General features: G+C 48.6%; 1 protein-coding gene across 1 annotated transcript in view; it reads left to right on the forward strand.

Annotated features, from left to right (window-relative positions):
• Ttl (tubulin tyrosine ligase) overlaps positions 1–16,632 on the forward strand; it is a 32,982-nt gene extending 16,350 nt beyond the window's left edge. The window contains exons 4-7 of the mRNA XM_076570618.1: positions 1,635–1,770; positions 2,426–2,695; positions 5,805–5,948; positions 13,387–16,632. Coding sequence (XP_076426733.1) covers positions 1,635–1,770; positions 2,426–2,695; positions 5,805–5,948; positions 13,387–13,498 — 662 coding nt within the window. The 3' untranslated portion in view covers positions 13,499–16,632. The remainder of the gene's footprint in view (positions 1–1,634; positions 1,771–2,425; positions 2,696–5,804; positions 5,949–13,386) is intronic.
• Positions 16,633–19,391: the final 2,759 nt, after the last annotated feature.

The raw sequence follows: 19,391 nt of genomic DNA on the forward strand, positions 1-19,391 counted from the left end.
GAGAAACCCTGTCTCGAAAAAACAAAAACAAAACAAGACAAAAATCAAACAAAACAAAACAAAAAACAAAAAAAAAAAACCAAAAAAACAAAAACAAGAAAAATATCCGGCAGCAAGCTGGGACCCGACCCCTGCACACATGCACCCCCACATATGGAAACATTAATACACATATACATTCTGCACACTCATGTATATACAAAAAAAAGGATAAACATTTCAACAAGTGGTGGTATACATAAATATACCACCAGAAAAACAAAACATTCAGCATCATACATCAAGCCAAACCTAATTCATAGTTCATATAAAAGGTAAAACAAAAATTGGGTGAGAGAGTGGCAAAGAATCTTTAAACATGATACCAAGAGTGTTGTTAACCCATAAGATCAAGAGCTGGAAATTAAACCTCATGAAAATAAATCTTTCTCTGTGAAACTTCTCTTGAAAACTTGTTGCACCATGAGAACACAAGTGGCCATGGACCGTGTGATGCAGTTCATATGAGATGTGTGGGGACGCAGCTCCATAGAGACGCACTTAGTCGTGAGGGGCTGGGATGAAGAAGGGATGATGGCCACGGAATTTTAAGGGGAGATGATGAAAATGTTCTAAAAATAGATTCTGATGACAGTTGAACTCTTAGATATACTAAAAACCATCAAATTGTGCTTTTACAAAGTTGGATTTCCTAGTGTGGTGTATCTCAGTTCAGCTGTTAAAGGCCATGTCCCTTGTTACAGTTGATGGACAGTTTCCACGCCTTCGGCCTTCCCTAGTGTGCCGCAGGGCACACTGCTTTACCTCTGTGCCCTAACCCTTCTGCTCTGGAGTCCTCACCTTCTTGGCATTTCTATAGGCCATTGTCTTCGAAGTAAATTTGATGATCACAGACCATAATTCTTATTATATCAGTAACCGGTGACAGTGATATCTTTTTGAAAAATATTTCTATTTATTTATATTTATTTGGGTATTTTTTGTTTTGTTTTGGTTTTTTGAAACAAGGTTTCTCCATGTAGCTTTGGAGCCTGTCCTGGAACTCACTCTGTAGACCAGGTTGGCCTCGAACTCACAGAGATCCACCTGCCTCTGCCTCCCGAGTGCTGGGATTAAAGGCACGTACCACCACTGCCCAGCGGACAGTGATATCTTAACCTACTCAGAAATTGTATATATAAAACTGAAATTTCAGGCTAGAGAGGTGGTTAGCCAGTAAAGGTGCCTGCTGCCAAACCTGACGACCTGAGTTAAATCCCCAGGACCCACATGGTGGAAGGAGAGAACCAACTCCCTTGGCCTCCACACAAGCAGTATGGCATCTACACATACACACACAAAATAATAATGACTATACATTTTAAAACCTGAAACTTCATGGCTGGCCAAGTTAGTATTGAGAACACAATATAGAGAAAGTTAATAGGATGACCCTGGATGCTCTTGGCAAGGAGCAGTGTGTGTGTGTCTGTGTGTGTGTGTGTGTGTGTGTGTGTGTGTGTGTGTGTGTGTGTGTGTGTGTGTAACAGGCCAGTAAAACTCTCCTGTAGACTTTTCCATTTCCTCTGGCTTTGATCGGGAGCTGCTCTCCTTGAACTGAGCAGGGCTGGTCTCTGCCGCTTTTATCTTGCCAGGTGAAGGCATCCTCATCTCCTCAGAGGCGTCGGAGCTTCTGGATTTCATAGACAACCAGGGTCAAGTGCACGTGATCCAGAAATACCTCGAGCACCCTCTGCTCCTTGAGCCCGGCCACCGCAAGTTTGACATTCGGTAATGTTTGCTGTCCATGGCCTTGATTTCAGTCATCTTTTCGCACTGTGTTCGGGCCCGGTGAGAAGCTGTGACTTGGATGGAGCATTTGGCTATCTCCAGCATGTTACCACCCTGAGGATAGCAGGGTCTCTCGTCTTTGTTTCTACTCCCCTTTGAGTTCTTCTGTCTAGAAAGTGTTGCTAAGATTGTAGTGCCAGTCAAGATATAGAAAGGCAAACATGTCACATACATGTGCATATGTTTATGGGTATTGGTTAACCTCAGACACATCCATAGCCTTCACAATTGTCTAAAAGGAATTCAGGTCTCTCATTGTTTGTGGTGAAACACTTCATTTGCTCATTATGGTGCTAACTCATATTTTGGCTAACTCATGGTTTGCCTTCTATAACTTTAGAACCTTCACTTATTCTTCACTGTCCCATCCCTGCAAAAATTCAGATGTGTGCCGGGTGGTTGCATGCACATTTGACCCAGTACAGGAGGTAGAGGAGGGCAGATATCTTCAAAGGAGGTTTCCAGGTCAGCCGGGGCCTCACAGTAGGACCCTGTCTCAAAAACAAACAAACAAACAATAATAATAAGTCAAGGTGTGGAGAGTATGTCTAAAAACTTGGGATCTGAATAAAACTGTGTGTTTGTTGGCTTGCAGAAGCTGGGTCCTGGTTGACCACCAGTATAACATCTACCTCTATAGAGAGGGTGTGCTCCGAACAGCTTCAGAACCGTATCATGTTGATAATTTCCAAGACAAGACCTCCCATTTGACCAATCACTGCATTCAGAAAGAGTACTCAAAGAACTATGGGAAATACGAAGAAGGGAATGAAATGTTCTTCGAGGAGTTCAATCAGTACCTAAGCAGCGCTCTGAATATTACCTTAGAAAGCAGCATTTTGCTGCAGATCAAACACATAATAAGGTAAGATCATTGTAACCTTTTGGATTGATCTGTTGCTTTGGGTGTTTATGCCTTTTAAGGGATTTTCCCACTGTGTCATTGATGGGCAGAGATCACTTGTAATTTTCCTCTATTTTCATTTTAATGTCTGTAGAATCTGTCTGTGGTGAGGCCACTTCATTTGTTTTAGGTATTGATAATTTTTATCTTCTCTCTAGTTTATTTGGATGGATTTTTAAAAAATCAACTTTGGACCTTATTAACTGTTTTTTGTTGTTGTTGTTGTTGTTTCTTATGATTTTTGTTATCTTTTCCTGTCTCTTTGAGAAACTTTGTTTTTCATTTACCAGTTATTCAAGGTGAAAGGCTAGATAATTGGTTTGAGTTGTTTCTGTTAAAAAAAGACAAACACAAACATTGTAACAACAAACCATTCAATGTCTTTATATTTTTCTGCATTCCAGAGATTATATGAGGTTGTATTTATATTTTTATCATATCAAAACCTTTTTTTATTTTCCCTATTGCTCACACCCTGCCTTGTGTGATATAAACATTTTTGCTTTGTTTGTGGATTTCCCATAATTCCATCATGGTCACAGGGACATTGTATGCTTTCACTTTTATTATCTATTAATTTTTTTGCAGGTGTAGTTATGTGTGGTATGTGTGTCTGTATGTATGTTCACACGTGTATGTGCAGGTGCCTGTGCACATGTGTGGGTGCTTGTGTGGGTAGGGACCAGCCTGCACCTTAAATATTGAAGCAGATTCTCCCACTTGACCCCAGAGGTCACTGATTTCATCTGCTCCAGCTAGACGGCTAGCTGTAGGGACCCTGTCTGCACATCTTGTATTTAGTAGTCTATCTTGTGCTTGTATTTACTGCTCCTGACTTGTTTCCAATGTCTTTTTTTCTCCTTGATTCATTCCTTAGTATAACTAGAAGTAGATTTTTAGTGCCAGTATTCTTTATGATAGTTTCCCAAACCTAGTGATTTTAAAAAATGAAGTATAGTACCCCAAAGTATGTATGGTTCAGAGTTTTAAGTTATGCACGTACTCACCTAACCATGAACATACAGATCATGATATAAAATATTTATAGTATGCACACTTCCTGGATCCCAGCACCTGGTAGACTGGAACAGCAGGTTTGGGGTTCCAGGCTGGTCTGGACGATGTAATGAGACCCTGCCCCCAGAAGAGGGGAGGGAGGGAGGAATTCGGCATCCCCAGAGACTCCTATTCACTCCCTTAAGATAAGATCCCTTGACAAAGGTAGCCTTCCCTTTCCGTCACTACAGAGTCCTGTCTGCTTGTTTTAAACGGTGTAAATGGAATTTCACTGTGGTTCCTGTTTTAAAGTCAACTCTTGTCAACATCATGTCACTGTATTTATCTACACAGCTGTAGTTTTGTCCTTTTGTGTTACTGTGTATTATTTCATTGTGTGACTATGGGTTTTATTCCTTATATTTTATTTTGTCACCTTTCTTTTTTTTTTTTCTTATTTCTTATATTCTAGACCTATGCTTTATCCGGAATCATTACATGTCAAGTTCTCTGGTAGTCATAGGTTGGAGATGGTTAGAATTCCTACACCGAGAAAATAAAATACACAGAAGTAATCCTGACTTCTCACTGTTTATTGGGCGCTTCCTTGCCCCCTGCTGGTCATTCCGTGCAGTGCAGGGGTGCTGTTCCTGAATGTTGCTCATAGCTCTCAGCTTTTCTTTTTCCCCAGACAGCCTCCTGTTGACTCCCACTCCAGCTAAAAAAAGGTGCACTGCCTGCAGCTTCTAATGATGAAAACCCCTTGAAAACCCCTTCACTGTGGATTATTCATCCTAGCCTCCCAGCAGATAAAAAGTCTAGTCTTGTGTGTCAGATTGCAGTGCTTGCATTTCCATCCTTTTCTGTGGTTGCCCCTTTCATTAAACCTCCACTTCTTCTTAATTATAGTATTTTAAATATATTTTAATTAAAACACTTTTAAATAGCCAGGCATGGTGGTGTGTTTACCACTCTTGAGGCGGTGGAACCTGGGAGAATGGAGCCAATAAATGGGCAGACTAAAGTCTCCTGCAATAGCCAACTTTATTCAGACAGTTTATACTCCGAGGGTTAAGAAGAGTCACCCGAGTAAAGTGTCCACTCACAAGGACAAACCTCCTCTATTTACTCAGTATGTTTGTAAGGTTCAATTTCTAACTTCTTTCTGAGTTATTAAAATCTAGTTAAAAATAATAGCTGGTGCTGTTAAGAATTTTGTGATAGATCTCGATGTTTAGTTTGAATACTTGTAATCTTCACTGTTCCATTAGCAGGTACTGGGCAGCAGATCTGGAGCTAGGAAGAGAAGTCAATGCTGTCCAGCTTCCTTTCTGCAACTCCTGCTTTAGCTGGCATTTTCCAACAAATGCCAGTCCACTTTTCACACGGCAGAATGCAGGGTGTGGCTGGGGAGATGACTCAGTTGCTAAAGTCGTCGCTGTGCAGGCATGGGGACCTGCGTTCCATCCCCAGCGCCCCTAGTTAGAGTCTGGTGCAGTGCCTTGAAACGCCAGCCCTGTGGAGGCAGAGACAGGCAGCTGGCTGGGGCTCACTGGCCAGCTGGTGATAGCCATGAACAGCTCTGGCAGCAGCTGGTGGCATCTGTACGGGTGGAGATGCCTGGTGACTTGTGCCGAGCTGCCCGTCCTGAGGCCTGAGCTAGCAGCTTTGACCTGGAAGAACAGGAGCCATGCATGCGTCCCTAACAAGTTGTTTGATAAGGAGCCTTCTCTTGAGTAATCTGTTGGTGGATTTATCGATTGAAAAAGATAAGTAAGTTGAAGCTGATTTTTCTTTTTTTTTTTTTTTTGCTTTTTCGAGACAGGGTTTCTCTGTGTAGCTTTGCGCCTTTCCTGGAGCTCACTTGGTAGCCCAGGCTGGCCTCGAACTCACAGAGATCCGCCTGGCTCTGCCTCCCGAGTGCTGGGATTAAAGGCGTGCGCCACCACCGCCCGGCTTGAAGCTGATTTTTATGCACACTTGGTACGAGACCTTCCAGGCATAGTCTGTGTGTTCGTTCTGCCCCCCGACCACTCCGTTCTCAGCGAGCTCTCCCCGTTTTTTAACCTCGCAGGAGCTGCCTCATGAGTGTGGAGCCGGCCATCAGCACCAGACACCTCCCTTACCAGAGCTTTCAGCTCTTCGGCTTCGACTTCATGGTGGACGAGGAGCTGAAGGTCTGGCTCATCGAAGTCAACGGTGCCCCTGCGTGTGCTCAGTAAGCCTGAACCCGCGGGTGTTGAACAGCTCAGAGTGGGCCGTGCACCTCGGGCGGTCTGACGGGTTCAAGCGTGGACCCTTTGACTGCCCTCAGGATAGCGGTCACAGCGAGGGGAGCCCTTGGGAGACCCTGGCTGGCAGGAAGGCTTAGCAGAGCCCTTTCTTCCCTGGGTGTGATGGGTTAGACCTGTAAGCTCAGCACTAGGGAGGCCTAGGTAGGAGGATCACTGTGGGTTCAAGGCCATCCTGGGTTACACAGTGAATTCCAGGACAAGTTCATGTGACAGGTTGAATAAGCTGGACCCTGTGAGGAAGAGAAACAGTGAACTCGAGGGCTGCCAGGCAGGCGGTGAGGACAGAGGAGAGCCTGGGCTAGCATGTAAGACAGCAGGGCTCAGCTGCACAGCGGGAGACTATTCAAAGGGACACAGGGACCTTGCTCTGTGCTGGGCTGTGTGCCAGATTAGGCGCTCAGCTGAGGAGAACCGGCCCTCAGAAGCAGGAAGGCACCGTCCTCTCCCCTTCTGGCGCTAGTGGGTGGAGCGTAGGAAGGGCAGGAGAGTGAGCTGGGTTTCCTGGGGAGGGTCTTGCCGACAGACAAGCCATGAGGGCGTGAGCCTCCTTTGTTGTCTGATGTTCTGAAGATGCACTTTCATCATGTCAAGAACCGTCCATGGATCTCATGTCTGCCTCTTGGAGAAGCTGAGGTGTTTTTCCTGTGGTTTAGGAGAAAGCCCCACCCACAGGGGACAGTGTGAACACATAATAGTTTAAAGGCCAGGCCTTTGCCACTCACTGGATGGTTCACGTGCATTTTTCAGTCCCTGCAGCCAACAGGTATCTGTTAGGCTCTGACTAACCTTCCGGGTCCCACAGTGGGTGTGGGTTCTTGGGAAGGATTGTGGGTAAGGGAAAGGACTGGGTGAATGTGATTACAGACTGAGACAAGCTTTCTAGTAGAGAAGGTCCAATGACTTAACCCAGGCCCTCTCAGGGTGATGGCTGGAACTCAGACCTGGAGGAGGACCAGCAAGAGATGTTGAGGGTAGAGGGGGGCAGGTGGTCCTTCTCCTCCCTCGGCATTGACAGCTCATGTCTAGTGTTTCCTCCTGCCCCTTCTGTCAAAGACACGCTCCCCCAGAGTGCTGTGCCCACCCTCCCCTCCTGAAGCTCTCCCATCTTCTCTGTTTTCCACGCCACCTGTCCTTCATGCCTGTGGGGCTCCCAGTACCACGTGGCTGTATTGATTCTCCAGCTGCTTCTCCATGAAACTGCACACTGCTCCCCTGACCTGCCCCCTTCGTGGACCAATCTGTGGACCACAGCGCTTTCAGGAGCTGCCTTTTCTTCCTCCAGGAAGCATCCTTGGAAATGACCAACCTGCCTGCAGTGATGTCCTCATTTCCCTGGGGCAGCTTTGGAGGCGCCTGCCTCCCTCTTGCTGAGTCTTTGTCCTCTGTGGCTTTTTGTCCCTGTATACCAGATGGGGCTGAGTAGGGGCTGCAAGCAAGCTGGACTCTCTTCCTCACCAAGGAGCTCAGGTTCTGGCTCTGGGCGGCCTTTAGCGCTCTGCTCCACTTCCCTGTGTGTGTTCTTACTTATCTTCATAATAAAGCCACCAAGTTAATGGAGCTCCTGAGTTCTAGACCTGCGTCTGTACCTGTGGGGTGTCTATGGCTCTAACAGGAAGCACCACCCCCTTGTCCTCCTCCTTGTCCAGACTTTTCCATAGCTCCTTGGGAACTAGCATAGAGCTTGCCTTCTGCTCCCATCCATCCCTTCAGTCCACGGCTCGCGTGGACTCGGCCTCCAGCCTCCTGTTCCTTAGTCTCTTCGTGTGAGTCACATCCCATCATTGGGGGAAGTTTGCAAAGAGCCTCCTTACCAGAATAATGTCTATTTCTTCACTGCCCCCGTAAAATCCTTCCTCCCCGGAGCAGCCGGGGTGAGAAAATAGAAGCCATACTCCCCCTTCTGCCTCGCCTGCCCCCGCAGCTCCACCAAAGATGGATGCCGTTCCCTAGGACAGCTCTTCCCTGCCGTGTGCTCTTTGCTTTCTGTGGAGTCCCTGCCTCCCTCACTAAGGCTTCCATTTTCTCTACCCCGAGCCTCAGTGTCTCTTCCATTGGATTAGTTGCTATCAGACGAGTGTCTGTCTTCTTTATGGAGTGTTCACACTGTGATGTCTCCAGCCTTGTTTTCCTTGGTCGCTTTTAAATCTTTGAGCCTGGCCCTGTGCCTGCCACACAGTTCTCTGTCCATATTCTTTGAATGAGCAAACCCTACTTCCTGGATAGGAGGTTTTCACTCACTTGACTTTTCTTTTCTCTTCCTTTTCTTATGATTGTGTGTGTTTGGGGCGGGGGGGGGGGGGGGGCACGTGTGCCACGGCATGTGTGTGAAGGTCAGAGGGCAACCTTGTAGAGTCAGTTCTCTCTTGGCCTTTACGTGGGTTCTAGGGACTGAACTCAGGTTGTCACACTTATGTTGTAAGTGCCTTTTCCCACTGTGTGTCTCACCAGCCCAGCCTCACCTGATCTACAATTGTTTGGATTTTATTTAAGTAGAGATGTCTTTCTATTAGCTAGTAACTGTAATGCTTAAATACAAAAGATTTCTTTATATTATGCCCAACCTTATGTGCCAACCCAATTTCTTGTAGTGACATGGTTCTATGCATGGATCCCCTAGGGTTGGGCTTCCAGTGATGGCCCGGTGGCTGTGAGACACCTATGACACACTAAGTCTTCCCATGTCACCAATGTTTAAGATACACGTTGGCCTGGCCATCTTGAAGCTGGTCTGTGTATCAGTTCTTTGCTCCAGCTTTCCTCGTGGGAGAGGCTCACAGTAGTAATTTATGTGCACAGTATATTTTTATAGCTTGTGGTTTGCGGGGACCTAACACCCTGCACTGAAGGGCTGCCGTGGCTCTGTCCCTTCAGAAACGGGAGCTTGAATAATTGGGCTACTAAACTGATGCAATTGGGACTTGATTGTGTGAACACAGGGAAGGGCTGGGGAGTTCGAAGTGGAGAGAGGAAAGAGCAGGACAGATAAAGGTCAGCCAGCAGTTAGGACTTCCTAAGAGAGAAAATGGAAGCATGGCTTCCCAGAGGTCTTATAACGGGGTGAAATGCAGAGCTGGCAGCCTAGTATAGGGGTGGGAGAGGGAGCTCTGTGATGGGGAGTCTGCTGGGTGTCACTGTGCAGCAGGGATGGGAATGGCGTACGAGGACCTCCTCCTAGCTGGTGGGACACAGCATCTTCTGGGAATTAGAATGGTTAAGACCTTGGGTTTGGCCACTAGGATTCCCAACACCTCCTGAGCAAGATGTGGGGGGTCACATCAGCCAAAGCCTCATTTCAGATGTTTCCTCTGGTCCTCGCATCTCAGGCTTCTGCCTGCCCTAAGCTTCCATCCCAAGCAGCTGGCTCTGGGGACTCGTGGTACCCAGTCAGAGAGATGGGTCCCCTCCCGTGCCTTCCGCCCTGCAGTTGTGGTTGTTAGTGGTCAGCAGCACTGGAGGGAAAGCCCCGGTGTGCTGATTGGAACCACAGCAAAGGAAACAAGAGGATGGGCTTTGTTGCCCCTGGAGGAGGTTAAGCCTTGGGCCTCAGGAGTCTACAACGCACTGCGCCACTTTCCGGTTCCGCTTCTCCCGGTGACCCTGAGTTCTTCTGTCGTGTCGGTATAGACTGTTCCCTTCACACTACTTCTCTCACACCAGCATGCACACTCACAGCCTCCTCCCCCTCACACCAGCATGCACACTCACAGCCTCCTCCCCCTCTCACACCAGCATGCACACTCACAGCCTCCTCTCCCCCTCACACCAGCATGCACACTCACAGCCTCCTTCGCCCTCTCTCTCACCAGCATGCACACTCACAGCCTCCTTCCATCTCACACCAGCATGCACACTCACAGCCTCCTCCCCCCCTCACACCAGCATGCACACTCACAGCCTCCTTCGCCCTCTCTCACACCAGCATGCACACTCACAGCCTCCTTCCCCCTCTCACACCAGCATGCACACTCACAGCCTCCTTCACCTCTCTCTCACACCAGCATGCACACTCACAGACTCCTTCCCCCTCTATCATACCAGCATGCACACTCACAGCCTCCTCCCCCTCTCACACCAGCATGCACACTCACAGCCTCCTCCCCCTCACACCAGCATGCACACTCACAGCCTCCTCCCCCCCTCACACCAGCATGCACACTCACAGCCTCCTCCCCCTCTCTCACACCAGCATGCACACTCACAGCCTCCTCCCCCTCTATCACACCAGCATGCACACTCACAGCCTCTTTCCCTCCCTCACACCAGCATGCACACTCACAGCCTCCTTCCTCTCTCACACCAGCATGCACACTCACAGCCTCCTTGTCTCTCTCACACCAGCATACACACTCACAGCCTCCTTCCTCTCTCACACCAGCATGCACACTCACAGCCTCCTCCCCCTCTCACACCAGCATGCACACTCACAGCCTCCTTCCTCTCTCACACCAGCATGCACACTCACAGCCTCCTTCCCCTCTATCACACCAGCATGCACACTCACAGCCTCCTTCCCCCTCACACCAGCATGCACACTCACAGCCTCCTCCCCCCCTCACACCAGCATGCACACTCACAGCCTCCTCCCCCCCTCACACCAGCATGCACACTCACAGCCTCCTTCCCCCTCTCACACCAGCATGCACACTCACAGCCTCCTCCCCCTCCCTCACACCAGCATGCACACTCACAGCCTCCTTCCCCCTCACACCAGCATGCACACTCACAGCCTCCTCCCCCCCTCACACCAGCATGCACACTCACAGCCTCCTCCCCCTCTCACACCAGCATGCACACTCACAGCCTCCTCCCCCTCCCTCACACCAGCATGCACACTCACAGCCTCCTTCCCCCTCTCTCACACCAGCATGCACACTCACAGCCTCCTTCCCCCTCTCTCACACCAGCATGCACACTCACAGCCTCCTCCCCCTCTCATACCAGCATGCACACTCACAGCCTCCTTCCCCCTCACACCAGCATGCACACTCACAGCCTCCTCTCCCTCACACCAGCATGCACACTCACAGCCTCCTTCCCTCTCACACCAGCATGCACACTCACAGTCTCCTCCCCCCCTCACACCAGTATGCACACTCACAGCCTCCTTCCCCTCTCTCACACCAGCATGCACACTCACAGACTCCTTCCCCCTCTCTCACACCAGCATGCACACTCACAGCCTCCTTCCCCCTCTATCACACCAGCATGCACACTCACAGCCTCCTTCCATCTCACACCAGCATGCACACTCACAGCCTCCTCCCCCCCTCACACCAGCATGCACACTCACAGCCTCCTTCGCCCTCTCTCACACCAGCATGCACACTCACAGCCTCCTTCCCCCTCTCACACCAGCATGCACACTCACAGCCTCCTCCCCCTCTCACACCAGCATGCACACTCACAGCCTCCTTCACCTCTCTCTCACACCAGCATGCACACTCACAGCCTCCTTCCCCCTCTCACACCAGCATGCACACTCACAGCCTCCTTCCCCCTCTATCATACCAGCATGCACACTCACAGACTCCTTCCCCCTCTATCATACCAGCATGCACACTCACAGCCTCCTCCCCCTCTCACACCAGCATGCACACTCACAGCCTCCTCCCCCTCACACCAGCATGCACACTCACAGCCTCCTCCCCCCCTCACACCAGCATGCACACTCACAGCCTCCTCCCCCTCTCTCACACCAGCATGCACACTCACAGCCTCCTCCCCCTCTATCACACCAGCATGCACACTCACAGCCTCCTTCCTCTCTCACACCAGCATGCACACTCACAGCCTCCTCCCCCTCTCTCACACCAGCATACACACTCACAGCCTCCTTGTCTCTCTCACACCAGCATACACACTCACAGCCTCCTTCCCCCTCTCTCACACCAGCATGCACACTCACAGCCTCCTTCCTCTCTCACACCAGCATGCACACTCACAGCCTCCTTCCTCTCTCACACCAGCATGCACACTCACAGCCTCCTCCCCCTCTCACACCAGCATGCACACTCACAGCCTCCTTCCTCTATCACACCAGCATGCACACTCACAGCCTCCTTCCCCCTCACACCAGCATGCACACTCACAGCCTCCTCCCCCCCTCACACCAGCATGCACACTCACAGCCTCCTCCCCCCCTCACACCAGCATGCACACTCACAGCCTCCTTCCCCCTCTCACACCAGCATGCACACTCACAGCCTCCTCCCCCTCCCTCACACCAGCATGCACACTCACAGCCTCCTTACCTCTCTCACACCAGCATGCACACTCACAGCCTCCTTCCCCCTCACACCAGCATGCACACTCACAGCCTCCTCCCCCTCTCACACCAGCATGCACACTCACAGCCTCCTCCCCCTCCCTCACACCAGCATGCACACTCACAGCCTCCTTCCCCCTCTCTCACACCAGCATGCACACTCACAGCCTCCTTCCCCCTCTCTCACACCAGCATGCACACTCTCAGCCTCCTCCCCCTCTCTCACACCAGCATGCACACTCACAGCCTCCTCCCCCTCTCATACCAGCATGCACACTCACAGCCTCCTTCCCCCTCACACCAGCATGCACACTCACAGCCTCCTCCCCCTCTCACACCAGCATGCACACTCACAGCCTCCTTCCCCCTCACACCAGCATGCACACTCACAGCCTCCTCTCCCTCACACCAGCATGCACACTCACAGCCTCCTTCCCCCTCTCACACCAGCATGCACACTCACAGCCTCCTTCCCTGTCTCACACCAGCATGCACACTCACAGCCTCCTTCCTCCTCACACCAGCATGCACACTCACAGCCTCCTCCCCCTCTCTCACACCAGCATGCACACTCACAGCCTCCTCCTTGGACCCACGGCCTCTTTCCCTCTTCTTCTTCCCCGCCTTTCTAAGCCGTCATCTGTTCTGTGTCTGCCTACTCTCCATTTCCTGGGAGCCATCCTAACTGTCAGTCTCAGAGTCTTAGCTGGTGTCCATCTTCCCTTAGAAGGTGGGGATTTTCTTGGATGATGTCTACCCCGCATGTACGCCCTCACAGACAGGCGAGGTGGGGCGCCTGACGCTGCCGGAATCGCCTTCTCTGCTGGTCAGCAGTTGTTGGTTCTGTTCCCGTCAAGGCTCTTCTAAAGTCCTTAAATACTGCCCTCCGTGTTTTATCTGTGTGCAGAGCCTCCTGTTGGCCCTTCATCTACAGAGACAAGGGGGTCTTACAAGTGGGTCACGTGATGGCATTTCTAGGGCAGATCTTCATTGAAATCCACCCCCATCACCACCACCACCACCACCACAGCCAGCTTCGATTTTTCTCTTGCACTTTGATGAACACCCTCAGTGATATCTTTAACAACTTATTTCAGGAAGCTCTATGCAGAACTGTGCCAGGGAATCGTGGACATAGCCATATCCAGTGTCTTCCCACCCCCGGACACGGAGCAGGTGCCGCAGCTGGCTGCGTTCATCAAGCTGTGACCCGGGAGCTACAGAGCCGCCTTGGGAAGTGTGTGGCATCCGGAGGAGCGTGAGGTGACTGGACTGCTCCTTATCGAGGCATGCTGGGGACAGATGTGCAGGAAGAGTGTGTGACGAGAAGGCTGCGGGAGAGCAGGGTGGCGCTGCCTTCAGTGCTGTGGAGACCCAGGAAACTGAAGCAAGTCGCTGAGAGGGAGACCCGAACACTTCCGGCACCGGGGATTTGGTTGTGGTGTGAACCCATCCCTTGAGCAGTGTCTGGCCTTGGGTGGCACAGGGAGCAGAGCCCCCCTCCTCCCTAGGATGCAGCCCAGAGACCTCTGAGTGGCGGTCCTCTCACCTGCTGCAGCGTTAGTGCCTTAGCTCTGGGTCCAGTGCAGCCTCACTGGACCCAGACTGGACCGGAGAGCATTTTGGAGGTGGCCACATGTTCCCTGCACATCCCCTCTGTGACACTGTGTCCCGCTAAACCCCGGACAAGCATGCAGCACAGTCCGTGCTGGGTACTGGCCTGTCATGAAGGCCTCTTGCTTGTCACCTTCCTGGTGGCCTATAAGTGGGCACTTGCCAGGGGTCCTGTGGGCACCAAACCCTGTATTTTGCTCACTGCATGTTTTAGAAACAAAAGCACCAGGCCTGACGAATCTGCAAGCATCAAATAAGCATGAGAGAGAAAGAGAGAAAAAAAGAAAACATGATATCTTACTTTACTTAACGGTGTGGGTGGGTGAGGGTCTCTGAAATACCACAAGCCTCATTATCTTTGATTTAGTCAGAATTCTGAAGGCAGTTTTGCGATTTTCCTTCCCTTTACCCCTCTGCCCACCTCTGAACCTTTGTAACAATCCTCTCTGGGAGTCAGGGAAGGTAGAACTCCATTCCTCATCCTCATCCTCACCTCATAGCTCTGCCTACATCTGTCCTCCTTGGCTCCAAGGGCCTGGAGGGACAGGTTCCATTCCAGAAAGGGCCCTGAATGAGGGTGTGTCCTGCCTGAGTGAGAAAGAAGTATTTTTGGAGCTTTGCACAGCTTCCTGTGTCAACAAAAGTGTACGACCTCTGGTTTCCACGTCAGGGGTCCATTCGCGTTTCAGAGGCTTCTGGGGAGCCCGCTCCGGAAGCAGTGGGAAGCTGTCATGTGTGTTCAGTATTAGCTGAGTCAACAGGCTCTTCTTCTGAAGAGGGTCCTGGAGACCAAGGTAGCCACAGGGAATGCGGCCCTTCTGCCCGGAGCACAGTGTGGCTTTTTCTGGTGTATGGATTGCTTCTTCATGTGCATCTACTTGGTGTGGTCTGCAGTCAAATGGGACTTGTACGAAAGAGCTAGAGAATGAGACGTGGAACTTACGTGAGGAAAGGAGTGATGAGGTTATTTATTCCATGTGTCCGTGGGTAGCAGAATGCATTGTACTGAAGTGAAGAAAGTCCCAGCTCACGGGAATCCAGAGTTAGGGGGTAAAGGTGTCATGGTTGCCTAGAATATGGGTCACAAAGTTGGCTCCCAGAGCAAAGGACAACGTTCGATCTGAAGTCAGTCCTTGAGGCCCGGCACAGCTGATGGGTCAGCGCTGAGGAACTTCTGAGAAAGCAGAGGACTGGACACATTGGGGAAGATGCGCACTCACTGAGAAAGTGGAGGGTGCTGGGTCCTTGGCTAGTCTAGGTGGGCCAGTAGTGGAGAAAGCAAGGTGGTCAGTGTATGTTCTTAGACCCAAGTCATGGAGCTCTTCAGAACTGTGCGGCTGTTAAGGTGGAAGATGTGACAAAGCAGATGTCAGTGAGTCTTTATGAATCCTGACAGGTTTTGTAATAAACGTGAATGAATCCATAACATCTGTATGAGGGGAAATGGGAAGGGTTGAGTTCATTCCTCACATAGCTCCAGCCATTTTATGCATTTACTTCCCACCAAGTAAGAAGGGTGGCTCTGACGGAACTGCCTCATGTCGTTCCATGGTGTCGCTGGCGCAGATGGCCATGCCTGGCTTCCCATGTGTCGTTGGTGTAAGTGCTGCCCATCGCTGGGGGAGGGGGTTATTTATTTGGAGATATTGATTCCACTCCTGGCTCTGTCATTGACTGCACAATGTCACAGGAGCCAAATAACCTCTGTGCCTTAGCTTCTTATCTCATGGAGGAGATGTTCCCTGACCCAGGGACTACCTCAGGGGCTTTTTGTGAGAACGAAAGAGCAGGAGGAAAACTCAAAGGCCTTTAGTCCCAAGGTTCTCAATGCTGACCACATGCTATAATTTCCCATGAAGTTAAAAAGAACTTGATGACCCTTCCCACCTGCAGCCGATTGAATCAGAACCTCAGGTAACAATATGTCTTGAGGTGCCTTGAACTGTTACTTCGGGAAGCAGGACAAACACATCATTACCTTGGAAGAATCACTTTAAGGATTAAGGCTCAAAAAAAAAAAAAAAAAAAACTTTGAAGCAAGCAATTCTGTAAGAACAATCAGATATTGACATATATATTTGTGGTATAAGTATTGGTCAAGCAATTTCTCAGTTTGCTTCTCATCCAAGCATCTGGAAAAATCAAACATGCTTTCATTTACATAAGCAGTTTATTAAGTCCTCGGTAGCAAATGTAAACAGATAGGAATCTATAAATCTAATACATATCCGAGTTATTCATTAATTATGGGAGAAAAGCCCCTCCCCTCACACTTGACTTCAATGGCAATGATAAAGTCCATTTTGCCAAGAATATTGAAGTGCCTCTGTGTTGTGAGCTAGAGAAGAGCAGGAGCTGGCATGCACGCTAGCTGACAGCATGTTTCCATAGCTCTTTGGGATGACACACTCATGCATGGAATATTGGGGAGCACTGGAAATGGGCTGTGAGCCACAGAACCACCAGTGTCAATGATGCTAGAAAGGGTTTTTGTGAGCAGTTGTGGCTGTGTTCATGGGTGTAGCAGAGAGGGAATCCATGAACAAAAATGACAAGGTGCCAAAGTAGGTTGCATGTGGCATGTGGGTACTGTCTTGAGGATTCGGTGGTTGATGTATGTGCCTCCAATCCTGGACACAGAACCTGCACCTAAGTGGAAATGGATTTCTGAAATAAGGCAACTATATGAATGTTTTAAATGCCTGGAGCATTAAAGTAAAGTAAAGATATTTCAAGTGTTTTTGTGTCATTTTATTGTGGGTGTTGACTAGCCTTGGCTATCACTGGTTATCTCAGTCTATGACACCACCTAAAGGAAGACAGGACTTTCCTGTAAACAACAAGACAGCAAACATCCTGGCCTCTTGTGAGCCACCCAGGTCTCTGTTGCATATCCTTTGTTCTTTCCTCAACTCTGAAAATGGTTGAACATAATTCTAAGCTCACCCACTATACAGAGCCAAGCCAGATATGACCATAGTTCCCTAACCAAATGCTGTTTATTAGACAAAGTAGACTTTAAAAGGTCGTTACTAAGAAGAACATTTTATTATGGTGAAGGACCAGTTCCTCAGGAATATACAATCATAAACATAAGCATCCAGCAAGAGAGGCCAAAGTCCATGAAGCAAAACCCTGACGCAATTGAGTGGAGAAAGACAATTCGGCAGTAAGATTTGGGCCCTTCAACATTGCACTTTGAGTAGTGGATAGAACATCTCCAGAAAAGAGCATCAGGAAAACAACACTATCTTAAGTAGAGCCAACAGGTATTTGCCACACATCTCATCGAGTTCTTCTAAAGTACACATGGATCATTCTGTGCTATAGATCATAGGCTAAGCTATCAAACAAGCCACAGTAGATGTAAGGGAATCAAAACACATATGTTCTCTGACCACAATGGGATAAACTTAGAGACCAATAACTACTTTGTTAATTCTCCAAGTAAGAATGCTTGCCTCACGAACCCGGCAACCCAAGTTCGATCCCAGAAACCTACAAGAAAGCAGATGTGGTGGCTTGCACATGCAGTTCTGGCGCTTCTGTGGTGAGAGATGGGGCTCCTGGGGCAGCTATTGTAGAGTGTAAAGACGAGAGAGACTGCCTCAGTCAGGGGGACCGTTAGATCCCACTCCTGAAAGTGGCTCTGACTTCCACATGTTCATGGTGGCAAGCGTGAACCCTCACACATCTGTGTCTGTCACAAATGATACATATAAAAATTGTTTCAGCCATGTGGTGGTGTGGTGGTGGTGGTGGTGGTGGTGGTGGTGGTGGTGGTGGTGGTGGTGGTGGTGCACACCTTTAATCCCAGCTCTCAGGAGGCAGAGGCAGGCGGATCTCTATGAGTTTGAGGCCAGCCTGGTCTACAGAGTGAGATCCAAGACAGGCTCCAAAGCTACACAGAGAAACCCTGTCTCGAAAAACCAAAAATAAAAAATAAAGAAAAAGAAAACAGTCTTTAGCCAGGCGTTGGTGGCACGTGCCTTTAATCCCAGAACTCAGGAAGCAGAGGCAGGTGGATCTCTGTGAGTTTGAGGCCATCCTGGTCTACAAAGCAAGTTCCAGGAAAGATGCAAAGCTACACAGAGAAACCCTGTCTCGAAAAATCTTAAAAAAAAAAAAAAATGTTTCAAAAGTGTTTTAAAGGTAAGCCAGATGTGGTTGTGTATGCCTGTAATCCCAGAGTTTTCAAGGCTGAAGCAGAGGATCACAAGTTGGAGGCCAACCTGAGCTACATATAGAGTCCTTATGTTAGCCATACCCACCTCAAAAAACAAAAACAAAAACAAAACAAAACAAAACAAAAAAACAGTGCACTAAAGGTTCTAGACAGAACAATTAGCCAAAAGAAAAAAAGGACATCCAAACTGGAAAGAAGTGTAAGTATGTCTCTTTGCAGATGACAAGATTGTACATAGAGAAAACCTTTAACAAGATTCCTAGATACAATATCAACATATAAAACTCAATTGCATTTCTGAACACTACAAATGAACAATTTGAAAATGAAATCAGAAAGCAATTCTCTTTAATCAACACAAAAAACAATGGTTTAGGAATTAACATAGTTCTTTTTTGTTGTTGTTTTGAGACATGGTCTCTGTATTATGTAGCCTTAGCTGTCTAAGAACTCTCTATGTAGACCAGGCTGGCCTAGAACTCACCGAGATCCACCTGCCTCTGCCTTCCAGTGCTGGGATTAAAGGCATGTGCTACCTACCACACCTAGCACACAGGTTCATTTGTACAAAACATTTTTTCCTTTCTTTTTTTTAAAAAACAGGGACTTTCTGTATGGTATTGGATGTTTCAGAACTCGATATGTAGATCAGGCTGGCCTGGAACTTAGAGATCTGCCAGTTTCTGCCTCTCAAGTGCTGGGATTAAAGGCATGGGCCACTATACTCAGTTACACACATATTTTTAAAAGAAAATACACAACCCATAAAAGGGGAAACATATTTTCAAATCACAAGCCCAAGAATGACTAGCATATTACAACTCAATTGTAGGAAGACAAGTGATTTTAAAATGAGCAATGTATTTAAGCAGACTTTTTTTTCCAGAGAAAATATCCCATCAACCCATAAAAACATGAAATGATGTTTGACACTATTATCCTCTAGGAAAATGCTAATGAAAACCCACAAATAGATGCTATCATACAAGTGATAAGATTGCTATAATCAGAGATAGTATCAGTAAGGATGTTGCTGGGGGGATGTTGAATTGTACAGCTCCCTTGAATAGTTTCACAGAACTTCACAAAGTTAAATATAGAGTAAATATATGATACAGAAATTCTGTTCTGAGCTCAATACTTAAAGAGAATTGAAAACATGGACATACAAAAACTGATGCTCATAGCAGCATTATTCCTAAAAGCCAAACAGTATAAACAACACAAATGCCATCTGACACCACCCAACCACCTTCCCACGTCTTACCCTGGGATTTCTATCTAGAAGTCGGTCTGGAGTAG

The sequence above is a fragment of the Peromyscus maniculatus genome, chromosome 4, assembly GCF_049852395.1.
Source record: "Peromyscus maniculatus bairdii isolate BWxNUB_F1_BW_parent chromosome 4, HU_Pman_BW_mat_3.1, whole genome shotgun sequence".
Classification (NCBI taxonomy): domain Eukaryota; kingdom Metazoa; phylum Chordata; class Mammalia; order Rodentia; family Cricetidae; genus Peromyscus; species Peromyscus maniculatus.